Source organism: Nansenia antarctica (assembly GCF_963989245.1).
Source record: "Nansenia antarctica genome assembly, chromosome: 4".
NCBI lineage: Eukaryota > Metazoa > Chordata > Actinopteri > Argentiniformes > Microstomatidae > Nansenia > Nansenia antarctica.
In genome coordinates, this window is record NC_137689.1 from 44597237 (window position 1) to 44624935 (window position 27699).

General features: G+C 49.9%; 1 protein-coding gene across 1 annotated transcript in view; it reads right to left on the reverse strand.

Moving 5' to 3' along the window:
* The window catches only part of cdk5rap2 (CDK5 regulatory subunit associated protein 2), a gene marked incomplete at both ends in the record, with an annotated part of 69150 nt that overhangs the window by 15075 nt on the left and 26376 nt on the right, over positions 1 to 27699 (reverse strand). Inside the window, 29 exons of the mRNA XM_080529367.1 lie at positions 2026 to 2226; positions 4061 to 4112; positions 5051 to 5283; positions 5852 to 6297; positions 9507 to 9640; positions 10394 to 10507; positions 10987 to 12637; positions 12730 to 13177; positions 13404 to 13561; positions 13674 to 13772; positions 14242 to 14877; positions 15182 to 15291; positions 15560 to 15712; positions 18092 to 18231; positions 18432 to 18550; positions 18692 to 18835; positions 19900 to 20016; positions 20107 to 20246; positions 20371 to 20503; positions 20654 to 20845; positions 21038 to 21232; positions 21435 to 21614; positions 21753 to 21890; positions 22007 to 22117; positions 22372 to 22542; positions 22757 to 22975; positions 23277 to 23369; positions 23549 to 23668; positions 23758 to 23892. Coding sequence (XP_080385493.1) covers positions 2026 to 2226; positions 4061 to 4112; positions 5051 to 5283; positions 5852 to 6297; positions 9507 to 9640; positions 10394 to 10507; positions 10987 to 12637; positions 12730 to 13177; positions 13404 to 13561; positions 13674 to 13772; positions 14242 to 14877; positions 15182 to 15291; positions 15560 to 15712; positions 18092 to 18231; positions 18432 to 18550; positions 18692 to 18835; positions 19900 to 20016; positions 20107 to 20246; positions 20371 to 20503; positions 20654 to 20845; positions 21038 to 21232; positions 21435 to 21614; positions 21753 to 21890; positions 22007 to 22117; positions 22372 to 22542; positions 22757 to 22975; positions 23277 to 23369; positions 23549 to 23668; positions 23758 to 23892 — 6782 coding nt within the window. The remainder of the gene's footprint in view (positions 1 to 2025; positions 2227 to 4060; positions 4113 to 5050; positions 5284 to 5851; positions 6298 to 9506; positions 9641 to 10393; positions 10508 to 10986; positions 12638 to 12729; positions 13178 to 13403; positions 13562 to 13673; positions 13773 to 14241; positions 14878 to 15181; positions 15292 to 15559; positions 15713 to 18091; positions 18232 to 18431; positions 18551 to 18691; positions 18836 to 19899; positions 20017 to 20106; positions 20247 to 20370; positions 20504 to 20653; positions 20846 to 21037; positions 21233 to 21434; positions 21615 to 21752; positions 21891 to 22006; positions 22118 to 22371; positions 22543 to 22756; positions 22976 to 23276; positions 23370 to 23548; positions 23669 to 23757; positions 23893 to 27699) is intronic.

Sequence of the window (27699 nt, forward strand, 5' to 3'; positions counted from 1 at the left end):
ACTGGCCCAGGGGAGGGGGTTAAGGCAATCTTGAAATAGTAGGGGAAAAATATCTATATTTAATGTACAGTGTTAATCCAGGCCTAGCCTGAAAATAACCTTCCACACACACACACACACACACACACACACACGCACGCACGCACGCACGCACGCACACACGCACACACGCACACACGCACACACGCACACACGCACACACGCACACACGCACACACACTAGCATTAGCCTGTGTCATATAGGGGCTTTAAACACTCTAGAATTAGAATTCAGAATTTGCCGTTTAGCAGACGCTTTTAATCCAAAGCGATTTACAATTACGAATTACAGGGACATTCCCCCTGGAGTAACTGAGGGCTCAGTGCCTTACTCAAGGGCACACTAGTGGTGGTGTTACAGGCGGGATTTGTACTCACAACCTTCCGATCACAGTCCAACTCACTATTTCCTAGTTCCCAATAGATCTGGACTGCTGTATATAATTGTTCGCCCCAAGCCTAGAGTCGGGGGACGTTGTATATTGACCACTATCATGTTATCAAAACAACTCTGGTGTTTGGACCCCAGGAAGAGTAGTCTCACCTTGGTGTAGACCAGGGGTGGCCAACCAGTCAGAGACTAAGAGCCACAAAAAATTGTTGGGGTACCAGAAAGAACCACATCATACATGCGGGCTCACAAAAGCGCTCATTCACACACACGCAATACATTTCCGATAGGCTATGAGACCAGTGGTGTCATTTCAGCAAATGGCAAGGTATGGCAAGGTCTGACTGGGGGGGTTGAAGTCGGTGGATTTTTTTTTCAAAACAGTTGTGCAAGTCAATTGTGGTGAGTTGTTTCTATACAATTTACTTATGTGACATTAAGGTAATGAATAAAGGAGACAACTACAGTATGCAGGTAGTAGCCTACATCTTTCCTAGCAGGCAGACTGGTTCAATCTCCTTAGAAACAAAACATAACAGATTTAGCTATTCTCAACTCTACATTAACTGCACTGTTAAAACGCTAGATTTAGTCCTCACCTGTGTCCCTGTCCCTGTCACCTGTTTAGACCGCACCTGTGTCCCTGTACTTGTCTCTGCTGCCCTTTGACCAAAAGAGGTCTTTATGTCCATTTTCCTTTTTTCCCCTGGCATATTTGTTTTACCAGCTCACCTAGTAAAAGTGAGACGATTGATAATATCAAAAACATGCTTGCACACACATATAACTTACTCACACACAAGTCAGTGTTACTGGCCTCAATGTGGTACAATTATTACTGACATTATTGAGAATAGAGACATTGTTGACATACGTAAACTAGCTCTCGTAATCTTTAATGTTCGCTAACTAGCGAACTCACTAAAATAACATTAGAACATGTTTGTACTGACAGAACATGACATGAACATGACATAACTTAATATGTTACATTTGAACCATGTAAATGGCATTTATACCGTTTGTTTAACACACCTGAATGAACGAGAATCGTGGACAAGGTTTTAACATTAAAGTTACTCGTGGCTTGTTTATTGAGGAACCGATGTCCCGCTCCAGTGTTGCCAGATAGGCCTACTTTTGGTCACTCTGGACGGGTGGAATCGGCAGCTTTTAGACTGGTTGGGCTTGAAATTGTCAATCCCGTCTGGCAACCCTGCGCTCCACTACAGCGCTTGGCTAGTGGGGTGAGATGGAGCCGGGAGGTTTTGAGTTACCGTTGTGTGTAGTGGATAAAATCACCAAAATGACTAAACGTGTTTCAGATTTTAAAAAATGTTAAGCCAGGTATGGCGAGTGCCATGAATTGCCATACCAAAACGACGCCTATTGAGACACAGAGAGCGAACCACGCACTTTTAATGAATGGATTAAAGAGCCGCACAGAGACAGGCAAAGAGCCACATGCGGCTCGCAAGCCTCGGGTTGGCCACCCCTGGTGTAGACTAATGGGGATCCACAATAAACAATAAATAAAACAACAATAGAAACTGTCTTGGCGACCATAATAACATTACAATCTACTATAGGATTACGGTTGTTCTTTTTTACCATGAAAGACTTGGTTGCCATTGGGTTTCATGGCAGCAGCAGGGCTGTTATGGCAGGAGGCTTCCTGGGAGATCCTGGCAGACACCTCAGAGTCAGAACTGTGGTGGCTGCTGGGAGTTTGGCCACGGAGTTGACTCTGTAAACTCTGAACAAGACGGTTCTTCTCCTGCAGCTCTTTGGAGAGCCTGGGACAGAGAGAGAAAGAGAAAGAGAGAGTCAGAAGAGACAGCTTCCACAGAACAGCTCGGTCAGAGAGATAGAAAGAGAGAGGGAAAACATCCACACAATCTGAGAGAACATTAAACTAGGGATGCACCGATACCGATACCAGTACTCGTACCCGATACCATGCTCAAGTGCTCATACTCGTAAAACTACCCCAAAAACTCGTAAAAATACCCCAAACAAAGTGATATCAGTGCATCCCTACTTGAAACACAGTGTGAAACAGGAGAGCGACAAGTCAGCACACACAATCAGAGAGGTGGGCAAGTAGCTCAGAGGGAAGAGTTCTCTGACATACAACCAATGTCTCTGAACAGCTGAGGGAGAGCAGCCAATGCTGTGTACACAAACACAGAGAGGAAGACAACAATGTGCCAAAAGGGAAAGAAACATCATATTGACTGTGTCCGTATCTGAAGAGCATGGGACGTTGAGGTCGAACCATTTGGCTTGGGAGTAAAGCAGGAAGGAGAGTTCAGGTCAAACACATGCTTCCTAGTCCTAGTGGGGGTCTGGTCACTCACACATCCAGCTGCTCCCTGGTGCATTCTGCCAAACTCTGGTTATGATGGACCAGAAAGCGTAGCTGCTGCTGCAGTAGCTCTCTCTCGCCCTCTAGCTGCAGGCGAAGGTACTCTACCTCCTGCTGTAGACTAGCAGGGCTGTCCGACTGCTTTCTTTCGCCCTCTAGCTGGGAGAGGAGGTACTGCAACTCCTGTGGGAGCTTGGCAGGGCTGTCCAGTGACAGGCGAGAGGGTTGAGACTTCACATTCCTCTGCTGTTACGTTGACGTTACATTTACATTCTTACCATTTAGCAGACGCTTTTATCCAAAGCGACTTACAATTCGAGGTTACAGGGACAGTCTCCTTGGAGTAACTTAGAGCTAAGTGCCTTACTCAAGGGCACACTAGTGGTGGTGTTCCCAGGTAGGATTTGAACTCATGACCTTCTCATCGCCAGTCCAACACTATCCACTAGGCCACCATTACCCTATAACCACATACAACTTGTGTTGTATGCACCCAACGCACCCAAATTGTGGAATGCACTGCCAGTTTACATTAGGGATGCAACTTCAGCAAATATGTTCAAGTCAAGACAAAAAAAAACATCTTTTTAATATTGCCTTTAAATGACTAAATAATTACATGATGATTATATAATGATTGGAGCACTTTGAGCTGCAACATTTGCAGGAAAAGCGTTATACAAATAAAGGTATTATTATTATTATTATTATTATTATTATTATTATTATTACAACCACACACAAGGTGGAGTGAGACGGCTGTGTGTCTACTGGGGCCAGTGAATACAGAGTGATGTCGTCTGGTGTGATATAAACAGGTCACTGTGTAATCAGGTCAATGGCAGTTGGCTGGCTGCACGCACACACACACACACACACACACAAACACACACACACACACACACACACACACACACACACACACACACACACACACACACACACAGCCTGGGGGGGGGGGCTTCAACTGGCCGAGCATCCAGACACCATCACCAAGCCAAGACCTAATTTTACCTCCCTCAGACGAAGTGTCCTCATGAAAATAGTCTGGCGAGGAGTGCACTGTAAACAACATCCGTCTCACAGGTCTTATTTGATTAATAGTAGCAACATTTTGTTTCTCAAAACATACATAAGCTAATGAAGACTAGAGAGTTATAACAAGCCAAGATCAGTCAGTGTGTGTGTGACACGTGAGCGAGAGAGCAGTCACTGTGTGTGATAGGTGAGGGGGAGTGAGGTGTGTGTGGTCTGAGACGTACCTCTGAGCCAACTCCAGCGGCGCGCCGTCGTCGTTATCTTGATGAGCGTCTCCTGGCAGACAGAGACACACGAGCCGTGGTGAGAGAGCTCGTCTCACACCATCAATCATAGCTCCCTGCTTTCTTGCTCTCTGTCTCCTCTCCTTCGCTACCACTCGGTCACTTTCACCGCTCTCTTTTTTCCAAAAGTATGCTGTTGTTCTTACGGCGGCCGCGACATCAATAAATCATGACGTGGCCACTGGCCAGTTCTTCTAACGAACAGCTGCTCTCTAAAAGCCGGTAAAATGCCTTAAACTTGACGACATCATATTGGCCCAGTTAAAACATCAGTTTTGGGAGTGGTGAACGGCTTGTTGGCCCATAGGACACATATTGGCTGGTGATGTGTGTGTGTTTTGGCAAAAGTGTGAGTAGGCTGGCTGAGCATAAAGTGTTATGTGTACACGTGTCACTTAAAAGACTTGAGGAAGGCCATACTTTACTGTGCCCATCGGGATATTATCCAAATAGCTGATATTAGCGTTGTATAACGTGTAGGCTTAACATTTCTTGTACGTTTTGTTGTCTGATTAAATAGTATTTCATGTAACCGGAAGGTAAGTTCAACTAAGGAGAAGGCATCGCTCCATCCTGCCAGCAGGCTTCTGCAGGAGCTAAATGGTAAATTGACTTTATCCAAAGCGCTTTACAACGGCCTCTCATTCACCCATTCACACACATTCACACACCAATGGCGGCAAGCTACCATGCAAGGCGCCGGCCCGCTCACTGGAAGCAATTTTGGGGTTCAGTGTCTTGCCCAAGGACACTTCGGCATGTGGCCAGCCGGGGCTCGAACCGCCGATCTGCCAACCTTGCAATTGTTAACCTTGCGACCTACCTCCCGCGCCACAGCTCTACCTCACAGCTCTACCTCACAGCTCTACCTCACAGCTCTACCTCACACTGCGCACGGCTCTGTGCTCCTGGGTGTGTGTAGGGTCGTACCTCTCTCCAGCCGGCCCTCCAGCCTCTCCAGCACGTTCAGGCTCTTGTCCAACTGCTCTCTGAACACCTCCCCCACGTAGTAGTCCACGTCGCTGGCCTGCAGCAGCTCCTCCAACGCCCTGCTCAACTCCTCCAGCTGGCGGCGCTGCAGAGCCCCGAGCCCCCGGCTCTCCTTGATCTGCTGCCTCAGCTGGGACAGCTCCCTGGCCTGGGACTGAACCAGGGAGTCCATCCTGGAGGGAGAAGACATGGTTACAATGGCTTTGTTGGTGGTGGTGGTGGTGGTGGTGGTGATGAATAATAATAATAATAATAATACATTGGACTTATATAGCTCTTTTCTAGACACTCACAGACGCTTTACAAACTGAAACGATTGAGTAGTAATAATAAAAAGAAACAAAAGATAAATAAAAGAAAGTATAGGGGTCTAATTAAATTTTAGATTACTAATCTAAATCTAGTCTAAGTGTCTTTGTAGGACAATCTACTCTGTATACTGCAATTACACCTAGATTTCGGGCGGAGAAGCAGCTAACAAGCAACGCCAGCGTCCTCTCTCAACCGGCATTTTTTGAAAAGTAAACAAATATCCATAGTATAATTTTCAATAAAATAATATTCAAAATCATAAAGGTTTTCATACTCTATCACAACATGGGTCACCATATGATATTATTGCGATACAAGCATGGCAATACTCATATTCACTGAAATGTAAAAATGTAGGATGATATCAGCTAAATTGGGCCATCAGGTAAAATGAGCCACTTCAGGTTTCTAAAGAGGAGGAGGGCTGACCTGGCTGGTGAGGCAGAGCGGCTGCGTCGCTGGGCCTGCTGGATCTGCTCACTCATGCTCCTGTTCAGAGTCCTCTCACTCTCCAGCTCCACGCTCAGGCGGTTCATCTTCTCCTTCATCACCTCCTCCTCCTCCTCCTCCTCCTCTTCCTCCCTGTGCTCCTGAGCCTGGAGGGTCCTCGTCTGGCCACGGCCGCCCCTCTGCCTCCCCTCCTCCTCCTCCTCCTCCTCTTCCTCCTGCTCCTCCTCTCTCCCAGTGACTGGGTCGGAGGTGAGGGTGAGCAGGTCGCTGGAGAGGGAGTTCCTGCGCAGGAGGCCCTGGGTGTGGAGCAGGACTCTGTGCTGGGCCTCCAGCTGGCCCCTCAGCTCCCTCACCTGGGCCCGGAGCCGGGCCGGGTCCTCAGACAGGCCGTACTCACTGAACGCCTGCAGGCTCTTCAGACTCACCTGGAGGGAGAAACACGTCTCTCTAGAAACACTGTCTGCCTGGTCTGGCCGATTCACATGACAGACATAACAATGTGACACGGTCTGATCATTTGCAGGGATGCAAACACAACTATGGTGGGAAAAGAGAGAACTACCCGAAGTCGTTGCGGACGGGAGGGGCGGTTGGGCGAGAGCTAGTGTTATAAAAAGCGGTTATGACTTAAATCAATCGTTTGCTCTGAAGAAGCTCCTCTCACAAAACCATTGTTAGATCTTCATGGGATTGTCTAGAAACATATATGCTTATGTCACTCAGACACACACATACACATACATACACACACATATACACTCTATTCTCAGGTCACTCAGACACACACATAACACATACCCACTCACATTAGGGATGGACGGTTTTTCGGTTAAACCGAAAACCGGGGTTTCTAAAAATAGAAACGGTTTTTTATCAAAACCGTCTGAAACCGGATTTTTTTTTTTTTTTTTTTTTTTTTTTTTTGAAGAATAAAATAGAATAAGAATAAAACTGGAACATGTCACATGTTTGTCGTGTGTGAAAATAACAATGATACAGTCTGAATCTGCCGCGCAATGAGTGAGAGGTTTGGTCAGTTGTGAAGAATAACTGAGGATTAATATCTAATTGGGATTATATTTAAGGGTAACGAATCACTCTATGGGAAAGATAGTTGCCTTCAGTTATTGGTAGATAGGAAAGGTTTTTTACAATTACTCGCTTACATTTAATAAGATCATTTTCGCTGCTCTCTGTAAAGCGTATTGGGTCACTTTTGTGAGAAATGCTCTATAGAAATAAAATGTGATTTGATTTGATATCAATCAATCAATCAAACTTTATTTATGTTCTATAGCACAAATCATGCATTGAATGTAACTCCAAGTGCAGTATTTACTAAACCACAATATAATAAAACAAGAGCTATACGGATCAAGAGTGTTTGTGCAAAGCGCCACTGTGTGTGAAGGCGCTACTGAAAGTGATGACAGAACGCATGTCTCAGAAGATACGCGGTCACTTAGTGACGCAAAGGTAGTTCTGTATTTATCTCTATCTGTATTAGTACATTTATTTTGAAAGCTCTATTTTGACAGCTCTACCATGGGCACTTTTATTTTGATGGGGCATTCTTTGTTGATTGACTTACGACAGTTCAGGACGAGTCAGTCTCGCGGCATGTGGTTTTTATGAAAAGCTTTAAGTATGTTCACTGCATAATTCTAAGTCTAATATTTCAGTGATTATTGAGCAGTATTCAAATATTTAAATACATTGAGCAGCAGCTGAAACTTTGTCTAAGAACCAAGATATTGAGAAAGCAGTTCATTCAATGAAGACGCTGTTCCAAGAGATGATCTTCCGTGCAGGCGTGCACCCTGGATCAGCAGAGCTGGTGTGTTAAGTGTTCATGTGTTTTCATGTATGGTGTAGCTTACAAAAGTCTGCCTTTCCACTTATATTTGTGAAACTAAGTAGCCTAAATGTGTTGCGACTGTGCTTACGATGTTTTAATGGTGTTCGACATGAGTGTATTGTAGCAGTAGGGCTCAATTATTTGAAAAAAAAATTTTTAACTTTTTTTTTTTTTTACTGTATTTTTCGGTTAACCGGAAAACCGCGGTTTTACTCTCTGACGGTTTTTCGGTTTCAATAATTGGAAACCGTCCATCCCTAACTCACATACACACACATTCTGTTCCTTCCAGGTCAGCCTGATCTTCATGGTTAGCAATGACGCCACAATAGACAGATTCAGGGGTTGTTATCTTAAGACCTTGGCTAACCTAAGTTAGGCGCCAGGGAGGGTGAGCTCATTTCATAACGTAACATCTGAGATAGCATGGAAAGTATTTAAACCTGTCTGTATTTCACAATGATGTCGTCGAATGTCGAATGCTGGTACTGTGCTGACGAACCATTTGCTGCTGTCTTATATAAATCTTATAGTACAGAGATTCCGACCCGTGTTGAATGTTCTATTTACTTGTCAATCGTGTATGCTGCACACCTAATCTATCTGAGATGACACAACGCATTTAAGATAACGAATCCTCAATAGATTGATCCATTCCATCTAATTACCGACAAGAAGATTCTACACCATTAAGTCAATGTTGTTGGCTACTCTTCTCTACACTCACACAACCCACCTCTGCATTGGATATGCTGGCAGTTTAGGTCAAAATGTTCGGACTTTAAATTTGAAAACGGAAATACATTTCAACATTGTTGAAAATCACATCACACTCGCTAGTCAAGCCAAACTATTGCAATGCATTGGATTTGCTGAGTAATCCCCACTGCTACCTAGTTAACTAGAACACTACTTTACATCGTTAGCAGGCTCACAAAACAAGCTGTGTTAGTTGACTAGGGATGTGTTATTGATTTTTAACAACGCTTAGCTCGTGCTTTTATTTTGAAATCGCGAAAACGAAAACAGAAGTCAATGTCGGAATGAGCCTCTCGTTGTTGTTCAGACAACAGATGCCAAACTACCGACATGTTTACTGTAATAATATGATTTGGCAGTAGGCAGCCATCAGTCAATAGCTCGTCTCATTCACAGAACAGCATGGGTTGCTTGCACTGTTTTGATCGCGTATTTTAGAGCTGACTACAGAGATGGTGAAAATTAGCACTAGCTAACACTAGCTATCTATTTACCTTAGCTTGGTGCCGTTTAGCTAAATATACAGCTCGTTGGTGAACACAGCCTAAGTTAACTTATAGCCAGCTAGCTAACGCTATAACGCTGAACTGCTCGAACCTGCTGAAAACCTTGAGGTCCAGTTAAGCTAACGTAGCTAAGCTAGCTAGCCTAATAGCTTAAGCTGCTCTGACACGGAATACAATAATGTTAGCAAAAAAAACTACAGAGCTAGTATTGACGGTCTAATCAAACTGTGCTCAACGGAGTGACGTTTCCGGTTCACAGCAAATAAAAACATTCAGACTGTAGGGACACACAAACACACAGACGATTCACATAAGTCACCCAAATTGACGTGAAAAAAGCGAAAAGCGCTGAACAGCGAGTTGTTTGCATCCCTGCATGCCGGCGACAAATCAAATTGTTCAGACTTTTATTTCGAAACACAGAACTAGGTTGAGTCACAACACAAGCTTGTGGGGGTAGGAGAGGGGTACCTTGGGGCAGCAGAGGGGGGGGGGAGTAGGAGAGGGGTACCTTGGGGCAGCTGAGGGGGGGTGTGCTGGGGTAGGAGGTGCTGGAGGCAGAGTCCAGGTGCTCCGTGGAGGAGAAGGGACCCTGGTCAGGGAGGCTGGACGCACTGAGGCGAGGCTGCAGACCACCATCGATGTCTGGGGAACCAACACACACAAGAACACGCGCGCACACACACACACACACACACACGCACACACACACACAGAGACACACAGACACAGACACACACGCACACGCACACACAGACATAAGAACACGCACACACAGAAACGCACACACACCCAGACACGCACGCACGCACGCACGTACGCACACACACACACACACACACATACACACACAGACACAGAGACACACACACACACACACACACCCACACGTGCGCGCACACACACACACACACACACACACACACACACACACACACACACAGACACACACACACACACACACACACAGATGCACACACACACACACACACACACTCGTTAAACAGGGGTACACTCCCCACAGACTAAGCACAAGCTGACAGAGATGGAAAGGAAGGAGGTGTTTGATCTTCAGTTGACCAATCAGAGGGACTCCCCTGAGGAGATGTAGGAGGTCCCGTCCCACAGAGCGAGCCAACCCACCAGGATGCAAACATGCAGGTTGAGACAGGGACAGAGAGACAGGGAGGAGCAGGCAGACCAGGTCAGTCCAGGTTAACACCCAACAGGACAGACTTGTTGGGGGGTTATAGAGAAAGAGCCAACAAACAGCAGGCAGCATCAGTGAGACAGTTGTTTTATAGCCCGGTGGTTCATTCGTCATGCAAGATGTCAGTCACCATGGTGATTAGTCTCTCCACACAGCGGGTACATGCAGCGTCTGGTCTGGATGTCTACCTGTGCTACTGCTCTCCTCCCTATCCAAAGAGTTCTCACTCTTGCCACTGGTTTCGTAACCCAGGTCCTGCAAATCCACCTGCACGCCTTTGTCATCCTGCTGCAGCGGGGGCGCTAGAGGCAACACGTGGGGAGGGGGTTAAGAAGAGAAGCTCTAGAAGGTTCTCACTCATTCGTCTCTCAAGAGGACAGTCGGTGACACGTGGGGGCTCGTGTCATTTGGCTTGTGTCCGACGTTGTTAAACCACAGGCGATAGTTTAACACCAACACAGCCGATAACTGTCACTCCGTCATGCTGAAGGGGCGTGGCCAATTTAGCTAAATGCTCTTTTCAGAACAAGTCGTCTAGAATCGAAAGGTGCCGTCATGCTTAACGACACATCTCCCATGCAGATCTTGCACTAGAGATGTGGAAAAACCAGCAAATGCGGGGTTGCTCGTCGAGAGTACATTTGAAACATCTCTATTCCATTGAGACTCCAAAACTTTTAAGTGAAGACATGTTGTATATAGATAGACCTGACATTTCAGAAACTTTGTCGATCTCTCTGTCTGTTCACCCGTTTGAGCTTTTGAGAGATCACTTCCTTACCTTTCTGTGTCGCCCCGCCGGCGGACTTCCTAGCGGAGTTCTGCAGCGCGATGACGGACTGGGCCGTGGCCAGCTTCTCCTCCAGGCTCTTGCAGGTCTTCCTCTTCTCTCTCAGAGCTCTCTGCAGGCTCTCCAGCTGTGCGTTCTGTGCGTTCTGCGGTGCTGCGTCTTGTCCGCTCCTCCTCGGCTGGGCGTCGCGCTCCCCGCTGCGTCCCTTCTCCTCCTGCAGCTCGGCCTGCAGCTCAGAGATCCTCTGGGCGTGCTCCGTGAAGACCCTCTGGAGGAGGCAGATGTTGTGGTGGAGCTCCTGTGGTGGAGAGCGTGCCCTGTTGGTTCCATCGCCGGGTGTGCTCTGGCGGAGGGTGGCGGTTCTGCTGGTCTGTTGTGTCTGTTCTGTGTGGTGGCCCGGGCCACCGAGTCCCGTCCTTTCCTGCAGAGCAGTCAGCAGCTGGTCCAGGTGCTGCTGGAGGTCCAAGCTGGCCTGAGCGGGTTGAACAGAGGTGGAGGTGCCTGTGCCGATGCACTGTGCTAGGAGTGACGCTATGGCAGACTCCGTGGCTCTGAGGCACTCAGAGAGACGCTTGGCTGTTTCCTCCAGGTCTGAGCTGTTCTTCTTCTCAGAGGGTCCCGCCTTGCTCTTCATGTGACGTGACTCTCTACTGTGTTGTCCCTTTGGCCCTTTCCCTCCCTGAGACACTCCCTCTGGCTGCCTGCTGGAGTTGCCCTCCAGGACTGCGGGGGCAGTGGTGTTGTTGCCGCTGTTCTCCTCTGCGACGCTCAGCCTCTCCTGCAGCTCGGCGTTGAGCCGGCTCTGCTCCCACAGCGCCTCCTGCAGGGCGTCCGCCTGCCGCTGCAGCTCTGGGTCCGGACCCTGCGACCCGCCGGGGCTCCTCTCCGTCCCCTTACCGTCCAGAGACCCTCTGACCGGGCACAGGGCCGCTTCCAGCCTCTCACACAGCTCCTGGGGGTCGCTGCTGGGTCCGTCCAGGGCGTCGGAAGAGGAGCGGTCGGCACCGAGAGAGGCCATGGCCGACGCAGCCGTGTTCAGACATTCCATCAGCTGGCTGTTGAGTCTCTCCTTCTCCTGCAGAGCCTTCTGGAGCTCCACGCACTGTCTTCGTAGACTGGCGTCTGAGCCTGGCCCTACTCCCCCCTGGCTGTCCAGGTTGCAGGCGGTCAGGTAGGCGATGGTGGACTCTGCAGCCTGTAAGGCTTCTACATACTGCCGGTTCAACACTTCCTTCTCCCGCAGTCGAGCCTGTAGTTGGTCCCACTGGGCGAGCTGCTCCTCCAGACGGGTGACGAGCTGCTCCTTGTCCTGACACTCCTGGTGGAGGAGCTCCAGCTGGGCGAGGAGTTCTGTGTCTGGACCTGGGCCCTGTCTGGCGTCCGGGCTGTGGTCAGACTCCGGGTGGCTGTCGAGGGCAGCTCCAGAAGACCCGTGGGAGTCTGGGTCTGAGGAAGTGCGCTGGTCTGAGCCATACACAGCCCTGTGGTCGTGGTCCAACTCTAGCTGCTGGAGCTGCAGTAGCAGTAGGGCTCTCAGATGCTCAGAGCTCTCCTCCGTCTGCTGGTGCTCAGGCTCCCTGGTGCTGCCGGCCTGCTTTTTGTTGAATCTTACAGGAACAGGGAGGCGAGATTTGACACCAGCCTACAATATGAAAAAGAGCAGAGAAGCATTAAAACAAACCAACAAAAAATAACGACATGTCTGTTTTGTTATCCAAAAAACACAGCACTCACGCCATGTCTTGTGGTCTGTTGACGCTGGCTCTTGCTTTGTGACTGAGCCTTGGTGTGGTGGCTGCTTCCCTGGGTGGGGTGGCCATCTCCGTGTGTTTCCACTGTCCTTGATCCATCTAGCGGTTTCTCCCGCCTGTGCGCTCCTTCCTGCTCCGAGCGCGGCCGTTCCATCTCCCGGGTCGTACTGACGATGAGCTCTGGGTCAAGGCGGTTCTCTCTGCCGGACACCAGGGCGCAGTTTTGCTCCAGCTGCTCCTTCAGTAGCCTGATGACCTTGCGGTGACCTTTGGCCTCTGATTTGAGCCTCTCCACGGCCTGGCGCAGGTTCCCCTGTCCGTCGCTGCTTTCTCCTGAGCTGTCGGCTCTCTCCTTGGACTCTGTGGACTTCTCCTCCTTCAGGAGCCCCTGCAGGTCCACGTTCTCCAACCTCAGCCTCTGGAGCTCCTCCCTGGAGCAGACAACATTCACTTCAATACTATTCAGTTTCATAGATGTCACTTGTCCACCAAGGGGTTACATTTGTGGTGACAAGCACAATACCGTTACCCCTTCCAATGGAAATGGATATTATAAGTGGATCTACAGTACAGACCAAACATGTTTGAAGTTTGTTATTTTAGTAAGAACACCAAGATAATAGTGTGAAATAGAGCGAGGATGTCGGTCTGTCTCACCTGAGCTGGGTGGCTGACTGGGCCCCGCAGTCGGCCAGGAGAGACCTGAGCTGCTCTCCCTTTCGGCTGTCCTCGCTCTCACTGGGGGAGAAACCCCTCTGGGACCGTGCCAGGGAACCTTTCCCCCCCGCAACCTCAGATGGTCTCCCATCATCGACCTAAAATGGGTTGAATTATTTCCAGAAATTGTGATTTACATGAAATTCCTCTTCAAGCAGCAGAAAAGCCAGGGGCTTGCTTCCTAACCACCTATCCTGTAGCTGTGTGTACCTGTGCCAGGCTGTCCTGTGTTTGACTCCAGTTATCCGGGCCAGAGCTGAGGTCTATCCTCCTGGGTGCCGGCCGCCGCTCCCGCCTCTCCTCCCGACGCTACATTAGTGGAATGGGAGGCGAGGGTGACACACATGGCTCGGTAAAAGAAAATGCAATGATGGAACAGAATCCATAAGACACACTTCACAGCAAAGGCAGGATGGCGTGACGTGTCTAATGTGGTATGGGGTAAGAAAACCATTCAATGAGACAGGGAGACAGGAGAACAGGGATGGGTTAAGAGGGGTGGAGAGAGAGAGGGGGGGGGAAATGCTTTCTACTGCAGACAAACAGTATATCTGTTAGAGGGAAAACACCATATACAGCACAACAGACATACAGGCTATTAATAGGACACAAAATAAACTGAACTACCAAGGACAGGAGTAAAGGTTAACGGTCAACAGGTATAGTCAGAGGACAGGAGTAAAGGTTAACGGTCAACAGGTATAGTCAGAGGTTAGAGGGCACTGGGTGTAAAAAAGAGACTAATGGAAGTTTTGGCATCCCCGAGTGTCAACTGTACCTCTCTCCCACAGCTACTGTCTGAGCCCAGGCTGTGGTCCTCCCTCGGGTGGTCAGTGTCTGAGCCCAGGCTGTGGTCCTCCCTCGGGTGGTCAGTGTCTGAGCCCAGGCTGTGGTCCTCCCTCGGGTGGTCAGTGTCTGAGCCCAGGCTGTGGTCCTCCCTCGGGTGGTCAGTGTCTGAGCCCAGGCTGTGGTCCTCCCTCGGGTGGTCAGTGTCTGAGCCCAGGCTGTGGTCCTCCCTCGGGTGGTCAGGGTCTGAGCCCAGGCTGTGGTCCTCCCTCGGGTGGTCAGGGTCTGAGCCCAGGCTGTGGTCCTCCCTCGGGTGGTCATGGTCTGAGCCCAGGCTGTGGTCCTCCCTCGGGTGGTCAGTGTCTGAGCCCAGGCTGTGGTCCTCCCTCGGGTGGTCATGGTCTGAGCCCAGGCTGTGGTCCTCCCTCGGGTGGTCAGTGTCTGAGCCCAGGCTGTGGTCCTCCCTCGGGTGGTCATGGTCTGAGCCCAGGCTGTGGTCCTCCCTCGGGTGGTCAGGGTCTGAGCCCAGGCTGTGGCCCTCCCTCGGGTGGTCAGGGTCTGATAGCCTCCCCTGCAGGGCTTCATTCACAGCCTGCAGTCTGTTGACTAAGTCCTGCAGCTCCACAACCTGAGGCACAGAGACACTTACAGTCACTTACACCGTCTGAATACTAAAGACCATGAAGACATTCACATTAACACATTGTCACGAGTCACGACTAATACTTACAAATGTCACCCACTATTTCTCTACGGGCCGGTTTCACAGACAAGGCTTAAGCCTAGTCAAGGATTTAATCACACTTGCAATGGAAAAAAATCTCCATTGAGGATGCTCTTTAGTCTAGGGTTAGTCTTAATCTGCGTCCATGACCCCAGCCCTGTGTTTTAATGGTATGCTGACTAAATCCAGGTGTTTGAGGGAAGCTCACCTTCTCCCTGAGCTGTTGGACAGACAGCTGGGCCAGGTCCTCCTCCAGCCCCTCCCCTACACAGATACTCATGTAGGATGTCTGGTCAGCCATGAAACTCAGGGTGTCAGCTGCAACGGCAGAGATAGTCACTACTGTACCAAAGCTGCCACACCAGACAGAGCACAAACATTCCCATTAAAGGGAATGGGATTGCAGTATAATGCCGAAGTTTCTAGGTTCGTAGTAGTAATAATAATAATAATAATACTAAACTGTATTTATATAGCACTTTTTAAAAACAATGTTACAAAGTGCTTTACAAATAGAGAAAACAGATATGGAAATAAAAACGAAACTCTAAGTAGAAACAGTAAACCAGCGGTATCCTAGTCTCACCAGTGTCGTTGGCCCCCCCCACCCCTCCTCCGCGGTTCTGGATGGCTCCGAGGCGGGCCTGAAGGAAGGCGTTCCAGCGCTGGGCGTCCTCCAGCTGGTGCCTCAGGCTCTCCAGCTCTTTAGGGTCCACCCGGTCTGTCTGACCCTGGCGGCCTGCACAGAGACATGGGGGTGAGTCCCCGAGGAGGCCAGCAAGACTGTCCAGCACTACCTACCTATACACGTGGCTCTCTACCTACCTATACACGTGTCTCTCTCTACCTACCTATACACGTGGCTCTCTACCTACCTATACACATGGCTCTCTAGTACCTACCTATACACATGTCTCTCTCTACCTACCTATACACATGGCTCTCTACCTACCTATACACGTGTCTCTTTCTACCTACCTATACACATGGCTCTCTACCTACCTATACACGTGTCTCTCTCTACCTACCTATACACATGTCTCTCTCTACCTACCTATACACGTGTCTCTCTACCTACCTATACACGTGTCTCTCTCTACCTACCTATACACGTGTCTCTCTCTACCTACCTATACACGTGTCTCTCTCTACCTACCTATACACCTGGCTCCCTACCTACCTATACACGTGTCTCTCTCTACCTACCTATACACGTGTCTCTCTCTACCTACCTATACACCTGACTCCCTACCTACCTATACACGTGTCTCTCTCTACCTACCTATACACGTGTCTCTCTCTACCTACCTATACACCTGGCTCTCTACCTACCTATACACGTGTCTCTCTCTACCTACCTATACACATGTCTCTCTCTACCTACCTATACACGTGTCTCTCTCTACCTACCTATACACATGTCTCTCTCTACCTACCTATACACGTGTCTCTCTCTACCTACCTATACACGTGGCTCTCTACCTACCTATACACCTGGCTCTCTACCTACCTATAAACGTGGCTCTCTACCTACCTATACACCTGGCTCTCTACCTACCTATACACCTGGCTCTCTACCTACCTATAAACGTGGCTCTCTACCTACCTATACACCTGGCTCTCTACCTACCTATACACATGGCTCTCTACCTACCTATAAACGTGGCTCTCTCTACCTACCTATAAACGTGGCTCTCTCTACCTACCTATACACATGGCTCTCTACCTACCTATAAACGTGGCTCTCTCTACCTACCTATACACGTGGCTCTCTACCTACCTATACACGTGTCTCTCTCTACCTACCTATACACGTGGCTCTCTACCTACCTATACACGTGGCTCTCTCTACCTACCTATACACATGGCTCTCTACCTACCTATACACGTGGCTCTCTACCTACCTATACACGTGGCTCTCTACCTACCTATAAACGTGGCTCTCTCTACCTACCTATACACATGGCTCTCTACCTACCTATACACGTGGCTCTCTACCTACCTATACACGTGGCTCTCTACCTACCTATACACGTGTCTCTCTACATACCTATACACGTGTCTCTCTACATACCTATACACGTGGCTCTCTACCTACCTATACACATGGCTCTCTTTACGGGAGGGAAGGCATGTGATGGCACACAGATAGTCAGTCAGCTGCTTAGATGCAGCGTGTTCAAGGGTTTTAGAACAGAAAGAGAAGGGATACAGGTCTGTCGTTGTGGACAGAAGACGCGTCAAGGGGTGGTTTCTTGAGGAGAGGCTCGACAGCATTACAGTACTGTGTAAATATAGGCCTGTATTACACCAACTAGTGACATTATTATCCTATTCTGTAAACATAAGAGAAGGAGGCGAGATTATTTGTCTGTCATTGAAGATAGAGCCATACTCTCTGTACCTCCTACCATCGGATCATAGTAAAAGAGCATTTACCTCAAGTTTTAGAATGACAATCAGTAACCTTATTAATCTGGTTTATGAGTTTGTGGATTAATACAAATGATAGCGTGTGGAATGTAAAGGAAGTGATGCGATGAGACACTGGGGATCACCAACACCAACGTAAACGTGTCAATGGCATACATGAGAATGACAGAGACACAGAAAACATGCTTTATTCAGCAGATAACCTTGACTTCACAAATGAGAGGGTTTAGGGTTTAGGGTTGTTAAGAGAGGTGGCGTGACATTGACAGCGAGTTGAAGGAGGAATGTGGGCTAGATTTACAACATGCAGACAGGAAAGGAGAAGGATGACAAACAAGAGACAACAAGAGGCAAACACACCGATAAAGAGGAGGAGCAGGTGTACATGCAGACAAGACAGACGGACGGACGGATGGAGGATGGGCTCGCCACCAGGCAGTGTTAGTGAACTGAGGACGTGCAGAGAGACAGACGGATGGAGGATGGGTTCCACCAGGCAGTGTTAGTGAACTGAGGACAGTGCAGAGAGACATCATGACAACGAGCAGGTGTTGTGTCTCAGTGGCATTACAAAAGAATAAACCCCAACATTGACAGCACCAATACAACCCTGAGCCCTATGGGTAGACTGAACATGTCGGAGTGTATTTCTAAGTGAATCCTTAGAACACTGTGTGAGGCGCACCTTCTCCCAGCGTGGTTCTCTGCAGCTCTCTCTCCAGGCCGTCTTTCAGCTCCTGGTTGGTCCTGACGCCCTCCTCCAGCTGCTGCCTGAGGAGACGCACCGCTGTCAGCTCCATCTGCAAGCCGTGGAGACGCTGGGCGCTGCAACACAACACACCACCTCAGTACCGTTACCCAGTGTTCTACACTCCTGGTCCTGTGTGGTAGTCCATCTAGACACCACGGTTAGTTACAGTGCTGGGCTGGAGCAGAAGCACTGCAATCCACCCCCCACCCCCCATCTACAGTGACTTTCTCCTGACACCCTATAGAACAAATGGTCATTGGAACGTCCGTCGTACCTGTCCTGCTCCTTCACGGTCCTGACCAGGCTGGAGTACAGCTGCTGCTCAGCCCTCAGGGCCCGGTTAAGAGAACCATGCTCCACCTGGAGAGCTGCCAGGCTGGGCACGGCCCGAACCTGGGGAGGGGGACACAGGGACACAGGGACAAAGTCAACAAGATCACATCGTCCCGAATGTGCTTGTAGGTCAAAAACAGAGACTTAAGGTCGTCAAACCTTTGAGTCGAACTTGGCTGGAATACGGCATAATGTCGATACCTCTTGCTGGCTGTCTCCCCCGATGATGGTTCTCTCTCTTTGAGGAAGGCCAGGGAGAGAGCGTTCCACCCAAGCCTCGGTAGCCAGATCCTCGGAGTGAGTGGTCTGGCTGTCCCCGTGCTGGCCCAGACGCTGGTGGAGGTCCTGTCAGGAGAGACAAGTCAGAGGAGTGAGGAACGAGGAAACAGGTACATCTGAAAACATCACTGAGGGCTCAAAACCCTAAAAAATTTATAAACATAATACTAAGACCCCCCCCCCCCCCACACTTCTCCTTTTATACAAGGACAGCAGACAGAGCATGGTAGAGCATGGCCCCAGATAGAGCATGGTAGAGCATGGCCCCAGACAGAGCATGATAAAGCATGGTAGAGCATGGCCCCAGACAGAGCATGATAAAGCATGGTAGAGCATGGCCCCAGACAGAGCATGGTAGAGCATGGCCCCAGATAGAGCATGGTAGAGCATGGCCCCAGATAGAGCATGATAAAAGCATGGTAGAGCATGGCCCCAGATAGAGCATGGTACAAGAACCTTCAAGAACAGTGAATTAGCCGATGGAAAGCTAACCATGACCCAGAGTCCACCCTAAAGCCAAGAAGCGATGCAACGTTTTTTGACCTGAACTACCCAATTTTAGATTAAGATCGAAAATGTGAAATCTTTCAGTCTCAAGATGAGATGGAGCTGTCACAGCAATTTTGTTGACAGTTAGCTTTATAACTAGCTTTCAAGCTAGTCGCATCACTTGGCTAACGTCAGCAAACATTTTCTGTTGTTTCTGTGAGGGAAATCTGGCTGGCTAACCAGATCATTTTAGTTCCATCATTTTCTACAGTTTCATCTCGCCTTTCCTGTTGTACACGGCTTAAGAGCTCCAGAGCCTGAGTGAGTGAGTGTAAAGGATTTCACTGATATAACGCCTTTATCCAAAGCGCTTTTACAACGGCCTCTCATTCACCCATTCACACACCAATGGCGGCAAGCTACCATGCAAGGCGCTGGCCCGCTCACTGGGAGCAATTTGGGGTTCAGTGTCTTGCCCAAGAACACTTCAACATGTGGCCAGTCGGGGCTCGAACCGCCGATCTGCCAACCTTGCGATCATTAGACGGCGGCTCTACCTCCTGCGCCACAGGATCATTAGACGGCGGCTCTACCTCCTGCTGTGTATGAATGAATGAATGAATGAATGACCCTCAACTTACATTGATAATCTCATCTTTGGTCTCCAGTGTGGCGGTCAGGGATTCTATGTTGGCTACGTTGCCCTCGATACGGCCCTCCAGCTCAGCCAGCACTGACTGCAGCTCAGCCAGGGCCATCTGGGAGACAAGGAAACAATGTTAACCCCCTGACAAGCTCACCCACAAAACAGAAATACTGATTAAAGCACCGATTTGAGTCGTACTCACCTTAAGCTCGTTCTCCCTCTTCAACTTCTTGTTCAGAGCCTCGGTCTTCTGCGCAAGCTCCTTCTTCAGGACGACGACCGTTTTCTTGGTGAGAGGGATTTTCTCCATGTTGTCTTCGTTGTTTCTCTTGGAGACATCAGCTTTTAGAGTGGACGGCAAAGGAGTTTGAGTTAACTGGGCCAGGAGGTCAAGCGCAGTAATAACTGACAAAGGTTTTTCCACCCAACATCTTTCATCTTTGAGAGCTTAGGCCAGGTGCCTTACCTTCCCTCTCTTCTAGTCTTTCCTGCAGCACCTGGATGGTCTGTCTGAGCTCCAACACCTGAGGTAGCGGAGCCGCCTCCTGCCTCATCTCAGCCAGGAAGTGGTCTCTCTCCTGCCCGCGCTCCAGCAGCTTCTGGAAGACAATCACAATCAAAACACAGAGAGTTTATTATGCATGAACATTTTCAGGAAGCTGGTGTATTTTCCCAGGAGAATTTGAAAGAGAAATCGGTTGAAACATCGTCTGGTCACGTCAGTGTGGTTCTAGCCTGTTGGTTCTCACATTGATGGTGGCGTCCTTTTCCGTCAGCAGGGCCTTGAGTGCCGCAGTCTCTAGGTAACCCTCGTGTGTTGCCGTGGAGCTGTTTCTCTCTGCGGAGACGAGCTGCTGGTGCCTGTCGATCAGCTGTCGTCTCAGCTCCTGGATCTCCTGAGTGCGCTCAGACAAGGTGCGGTTATAGTGCTCAGCTGACTCCTGAGAAACAAGAGAAACAACTGACGTTAGACAAAGACCGCCCCGGTGAAGCTGAACTGAACCTGGAAGAATTGTACAATATCAATGGTGCGTAACAGAGGGAGAGCATGCATGTAAACAACATGTCAATGAGGTGTGTGTGTGTGTGTGTGTGTGTGTGTGTGTGTGTGTGTGGTACATCTCTGTTCGTACTTTAAGGAGCTGGTCTTTGCTGCTGACAGTGGCCAGCAGACTCTCCACAGCACTCTCGTTGTCAGACACCAGCCTCTCCCTGGCCTTCACCGCCTCTGCCAGCATGGCCTCTGTCACCTTCAACCTCTGACCCATCTGCTCCGCCAGATCACGTGCCTGTGTCTGGGACTGGCTTAGCATCGCACCAGCCATGTCCTACAAACAGTTAGTGGGAGGAGAGAGAGAGAGAGAGAGAGAGGAGAACGAGGAGTGAGAGAGAAAGTGAGAGATCTATCCCGGGGTTGTCCCACTGACATAAAGAGTGCACTTACGCGTACTGGCAGTCGGACTGCATTGGTGTATAGGGTGAGTGTGAGCAAGTGTTTTGTGAGCGAGTGTGCTGAGGGACAGGTCTCACCTCCATGTCCTGGGTCTTTCCCTCCAGAGAGAGCTGCAGCTGGCTGATGATGGAGTCCTTCTCCCTGAGGGAGCGGTTCAGGTTGTCCTCCAGGTCCTGCTTGGCCCTCTGCAGGTTCTTCAGGGTGTTGGCCAGGTGCTGCAGCTCCACATCCTTCTCCTTTATCAGCGTGTCAAAGCTCTGAAGGGTCACACCAGGAGAGAATGCTCAAAAAAAGGTTGCAAAAGCTACATTAAGCGTGGACTAAAATGCACTCTGCGTGAAGACTCCCCCATTGAGAGGTTTGTGACATGAATGAGATGGGATAAAGGTTCCTACGTTGATGGTCTCCTCGTTGTGAGACAGCAGGTTGTTGAGCCTCTCCAGGTCTCTCTGCTTCTCTCTGAGAGACAGGTGAAGCTGGTGGATCTCATTGTCCTTCTCTTCAATGGCGGCAAACTTCTCATCCAACGCTTGCTGTTGATGCACAATAAGGACGCCGGTATTAAAGTAATGAGAGCGTCACAATATAAGAAATGAAAAAGAACAAAACGTCAGTGAGGAGGTTAAAACACAGAGGTGAAAGATGGCACCTCCAGAGCCTTCTCTTTCTCCTTCAGTCGTTCATGCAGCTTTGACAACATGACGTTGTCTCCTCCAGGGCTTCTACTGTGCTCAAAATCTCTGACTATGTTCATGTACTCCTAAAGTCAATCAGAGAGAGAGAGAGAGAGAGTTATTACAAACATACCACCCAAAATAATCACAGATTAACCACAGTTACATGACCTCTTGGTAGGGATGTAACGATGCATCACAATGCAGTTAATTATCGATATATATATGTATATAGGGAGGTTTCAGGAGGAATAGTTAAGGTGTAGCCTGAAGAGATGGGTCTTCAATCTATGGACAGTGCAACAACGTCCAGGCTGGTGGAACTGTGGTTGTTCTCTACCTGAAGCTGCTGCTCCTTGTCGGCCAGGCTGCAGGTGAGGCGTTGGATGGTGACCTCGAGGGTCTGGAGCTTCCTCTTGGTCTCCTCCAGCAGGTCCTGGTACTGCTGCTCCAGAGCACTCTCCTTCTCACCGATCTCCCCACCCAGCTTCTTCAGCTGGTTCTGGAGGTCCTGGGGGAGACAAAGACAACACTGACTGGGAGAAAGAAATGAAACAATCTAATAAGAATAGAACAACTTTTTTAATGTAAGTGTCGCTAAACAGTAGGTGTTCACATGATAATGACATGTTACACGGTGTTGCATCACATGCCTGCTTGAAGCTTGCCCACATCCCAACTTTGATCAAGAAACCAGTAAATGGCTCTGACTCTGCCAGTCTTACGTTGAGAGCTTTGTCTCCCTTCTTCTTCTGCTGCTGCAGGTCGTCCAGCTCCAGGTCCACCTGCTCCTTGGCCTGCTGCAGGTCAGACAGCTCCTGCTCCCTCCTGCCCAGGGAGCGCTGCAGTTTCTGGGCCTCCAGCACCTTGGAGTAGTGCTCCCCCTGGAGCTGGGCCAGCTCCCCCTGCTTCTCCATCAGCAGAGACTGGTGTTCCTCAGCTCCCTGACAGAACATCCATACACTGGTGTTTAGAGGGCAGCTAGACTTTTTTTTACAAGCCCCCCCCCCCGCACGCACGCACGCCCCCCCGCACGCAGGCAGGCAGACAGACACAGACACAGACACACACACAGACACACACACACACACACACACAGACAGACACACACACACACACAGACACACACACACACACACACACACACACACACACAGATACACACAGATACACACACACACACACACACACACACACACACACTAAGGTAAAGTTAAAAGGAAAGAGTGGCGGATGTTTGCTTGCCTGATATTTCTGGAGTTGGGCTTTGTGTGCCGCCTCCCTAGCTTTGGCTAAAGCCTCATCCCTGTCCTCAATCTCATGACACAGCTCCTCAATCTGCATCACACACAGACAGACAGACAGGTAGGTTAGTGTGAGTATGTTGCATAAGGACATTATCTCAATCTGTGCAGTAGAGGTGCAGTCGTAACAGCATGAGTCTTCATCGTCACAATTAACATGGTTGACATCCATCATATTTAGAAATGCTGTTGAAACATTCTATCAAATCCCACCTCTTTTTCCTTTTCTTTAAGCACCAGGCTGAGGCCCTGGATGGTTCTGTCTCGTTTCAAGGCGTTCTTCTTCTCAGAGGCGAGCTCATTCTCTCTCTCCTCCAGTGTACCAGACAGTGTCTGTAAAAGGACATCAGACGTCAGGCAATCAACAACCTCAAATACGTACACAAAGAGAATCACAGTCAAAACTCTTCCCCCGCTCTTACTTTGCTGTGGTTTTGGGCATCCTCCAGCGTCTGAGCGAGGTTCTGGTTTGTGCTCTTAGTCTGGTTCAGTTCCTCACTCAGCTGCTTGTTGGTGGTTTCCAATCTGGTGATTTCACTCTGCTTCTCAGTAAAACCCTGAAGGTAAAGATGCAATTCAGGAAGATTAGTCGGGGCTTTAACAAAAGACAAACACTTGAACAAACTGGCGCACAAGGGCTGAAAGAAAACTGCTTTCAAAACCGTCAATCATTGCAATTATGTGAAATGCCACATTTCCATTAACCTCCAGGTGGTTTCGGCTGAGGTGACAGAACTAGCTACCTCTGCTCTGAGAGGTGTGTAATCGTCATTGAACTCCTCAGCGAGGTCCTGTAAAGACCGCTCTGCTTCTCTCTGTCTTTGCCTGGCCCCAGGGGAGAGGCGGCCAGGGAGCCAGTGCCCAGCACCGGGCCTCAGCAGGACGGGGATGCGGCTCGCAGGAGGTGCTGGGACCGGCCGCCTGGGGATGGAGCGCAGCAGCTGGAGCAGGTCTGAGATCACGGAGGGCTGGCTTGGGGAGCGGCCGACCGGAGGTTTGGTCTGACCCTTGCCTGCTGCACCAGAGGGGCCGTTCACTCTAAAACCCCGCGACTTTGGTTCTCTGAGCTGTCTCTGTAGTGGGGGGCCTGATGGGACTGAAGACGCTGAGGGGGTTTGGGACAGACGGGGCGCTGAGGGGGTTTGGGACTGAACAGAGAAGGAAGGGCCCCTGAGGCCACCGGTGAGGGTGCCCTTGTGGTTGACCGTGCCAGAGTACACGCTTTGAGAGCGACGGTGTGCAGACCGGAGACCGGGGTTCCTCATAGCACCTTCCCCCCAGTCTGCCGCGGTCTGTCTCCTGGGGCCAGCAGGGCGCCCTGGAACTGCTTCTGTACCACGCAGGAGGTCCAGACTCGCACGCCGCCTGACAAGACCCTCAGACAGACGACTAACCTTCCTCTGCTGCTGCCCCTCTGAGGTATGACCCCCACCTCCAGGCTCCTCGGGGCTTCCCCCTCCCAGTGGCCTGAGGGGAATCTTCGTGGTGCCGGTGCTGTCCCCGTCGTCCCCGCTCTCCGGGGCCGGGTTGTGGCGCTTGTAGAGGTGGGCGATGCATTGGGCCAGGCGCTCCTTCTCGGCCTGCAGCTTCTGGACCTGGGCGTTGTGCTCGTCCTGGAGCCGCCTGACGATCGCGTCGCACTGCGCCACCGCCTCCAGCTGAAACACGCACTTCCCGCAGAGGAACTCTCCGCGGCCGTCGCGCGTCAGCTCCCGACCCAGCACGTGAGAGAGGATCCCCCGGAGCTTCCCCTTCCCCGAGGAGCCGAAGATCCAGCGGCACTGGCCGCCCACCGTACGTGCCCCGCACAGACGACACGGGTCCCTCATGACGCCCTCCGCTCACTCTCTACAGTGCGACACGACACACGCAACGTCAAACAGGCTCCATAGATATAGAGCCTCTCACACACACAAACTCTCCTCTGTCCTGCTGTCGTAAGCCTGCCAGCCATGACACAGCTGACTAGGTCTGCCTCTCTCAGTGACGGAGAGGAGGACTGAGCCCTAAGCCACTGCTAATCCCTCCCTCCCTCTCTCTTCTGCATCACACATTTAATCAGACCAAATCCCTGGGACCACAGTGGTCATCTTAGTTCTGGCTGCTGCTGCAGCTGCTGCTGCCCCTGTAATCCCCACTGACCCCCATCCTCCGTCCCTCCCAGACAAGGACAGGCTCTAGGTTGGTCCCTCATACTGTAGGTGGCTCCCTGGGAGGCTGGAGGGGATGGTTTGGGTGCGATGATGGTAGAAACCAGCTCCCTCTTTGTTGTTGGCTGTGCTCCTTAAACAGCTTTGAGATTAGAGGGAGTCTTGTCTGGTCATCTCTGCTTGTCTGGTCATCTCATCTCTGCTTGTCTGGTCATCTCATCTCTGCTTGTCTGGTCATCTCATCTCTGCTTGTCTGGTCATCTCATCTCTGCTTGTCTGGTCATCTCTGCTTGTCTGGTCATCTCTGCTTGTCTGGTCATCTCTGCTTGTCTGGTCATCTCTGCTTGTCTGGTCATCTCATCTCTGCTTGTCTGGTCATCTCTGCTTGTCTGGTCATCTCATCTCTGCTTGTCTGGTCATCTCTGCTTGTCTGGTCATCTCTGCTTGTCTGGTCATCTCTGCTTGTCTGGTCATCTCATCTCTGCTTGTCTGGTCATCTCTGCTTGTCTGGTGATCTCATCTCTGCTTGTCTGGTCATCTCTGCTTGTCTGGTCATCTCATCTCTGCTTGTCTGGTCATCTCTGCTTGTCTGGTCATCTCATCTCTGCTTGTCTGGTCATCTCTGCTTGTCTGGTCATCTCTGCTTGTCTGGTGATCTCTGCTTGTCTGGTCATCTCATCTCTGCTTGTCTGGTCATCTCATCTCTGCTTGTCTGGTCATCTCATCTCTGCTTGTCTCCTGCTGCTTCATCTCACCAACCCGGAGAGCACAGTGATGCCAGGTCTGTCCCTTTCCCTTTCAGTCAGTCAGTCACACACACGCACACACATACGCACCTCACCGTAAACCCACTAATCTGACAGAAAGACCACAAACTGATGGCCCTGAGTCCAATAGGTTAGGGGTTTTAAGACAAGTTCCTCATAAAGAACCCAGAGAGGAACTCCAGTATTAACACAGTAACCTGGGCCCAGAGAGTAGTCAGCGCTTGACAAGTTCCAGGAAAGGTCATGAGTTAGGTAGGTGGGGTTCACAATTCTGTCCCGTTCCGTCTATAGGACACCAAAGCCAATGAGATGTAGCCAGGAGCACACGTGGTGTGGCGTTCCAGGTGGGATTTGAACTCATGGCTCATGGATTGGTGGGGGTCCAGGACATTGTTCTGACGGAGATAGTCAGTCAGTTGTTTGATGCAGCGCGTTCAAGGGTCTTAGAAGAGAAGGAGAGAAGGGATACCGGTCTGTAGTTGTGGACAGAGGACGGGTCAAGGGTTGGTTTCTTGAGGAGAGGCTTGACTCTGGCTATCGAATAATGAAGTCAGCTTCATCTGATATGATATAAATGTCAAAGCCCCTGGCTCTCCACAACAAAACAGAAAACACACAGAGAAACCAACAGCACTTAAAGAGTCAAGAGAGCCATACTGAGAAAAACTGCTTCTACTACCAGCACTCCAGACCAGGAGCTAGGAGGCTGCAGTGAAGCTGGTCAGGAACATGCATGACGAGCAACACCCTCTGCACGACCTGCTACGTCCAACACGAGGCAGCTGCACTGCCAGGACATTAAGGAACCAGCACAAGCTGGCTGAACCAAAGGCCAAGACCAGCAGGCTGAAAAACTCAACCCGTCATACTGCAGTTAGGCTGTACAATTAGTGTTGTTCCGATACCGATACTAGTATCGGCATGGCCACCGATACGCACAAAAATGCTGGTATCGGTATCGGCGAGTACTAACAAATAATAACACCCGATACCAAACTCTTGTTCAAACGCAGCACGTTGCGCAGCACGAAGCCTGACACAGCCTTCCTAACACAGACATGCCCAGACATGCCCCTCTGCTGGAACGCTATTGGCCCAGAGCAGCTGCTCTCAACCAATGGCGTGGCAGCTTTTCACTATCGCGGAAAAACAAACACGCATGGAGATATTTCAAGGTGGATAGTCCGGTGTGTACAACGGCTAAATGCACAATTTGCGGTCTCAATGTGTCGAGGGGTGGCACTAAAGCTGCCAGTTTCAATACTAGCAACTTAATTAAGCATTTAAAGGCAAAACATATTAAAGAGCACAAAGAGTTTCTGTCATCTACTGCAGCTGCGACAGCAAGCAAGAGAACGGATGGACCAAAACAACAAACGCTGAGTAGCTCATTCCATAAAAAGGACCAGTGGGATGCGACGAGTGAAATGGCAAGAAAGATGACTGA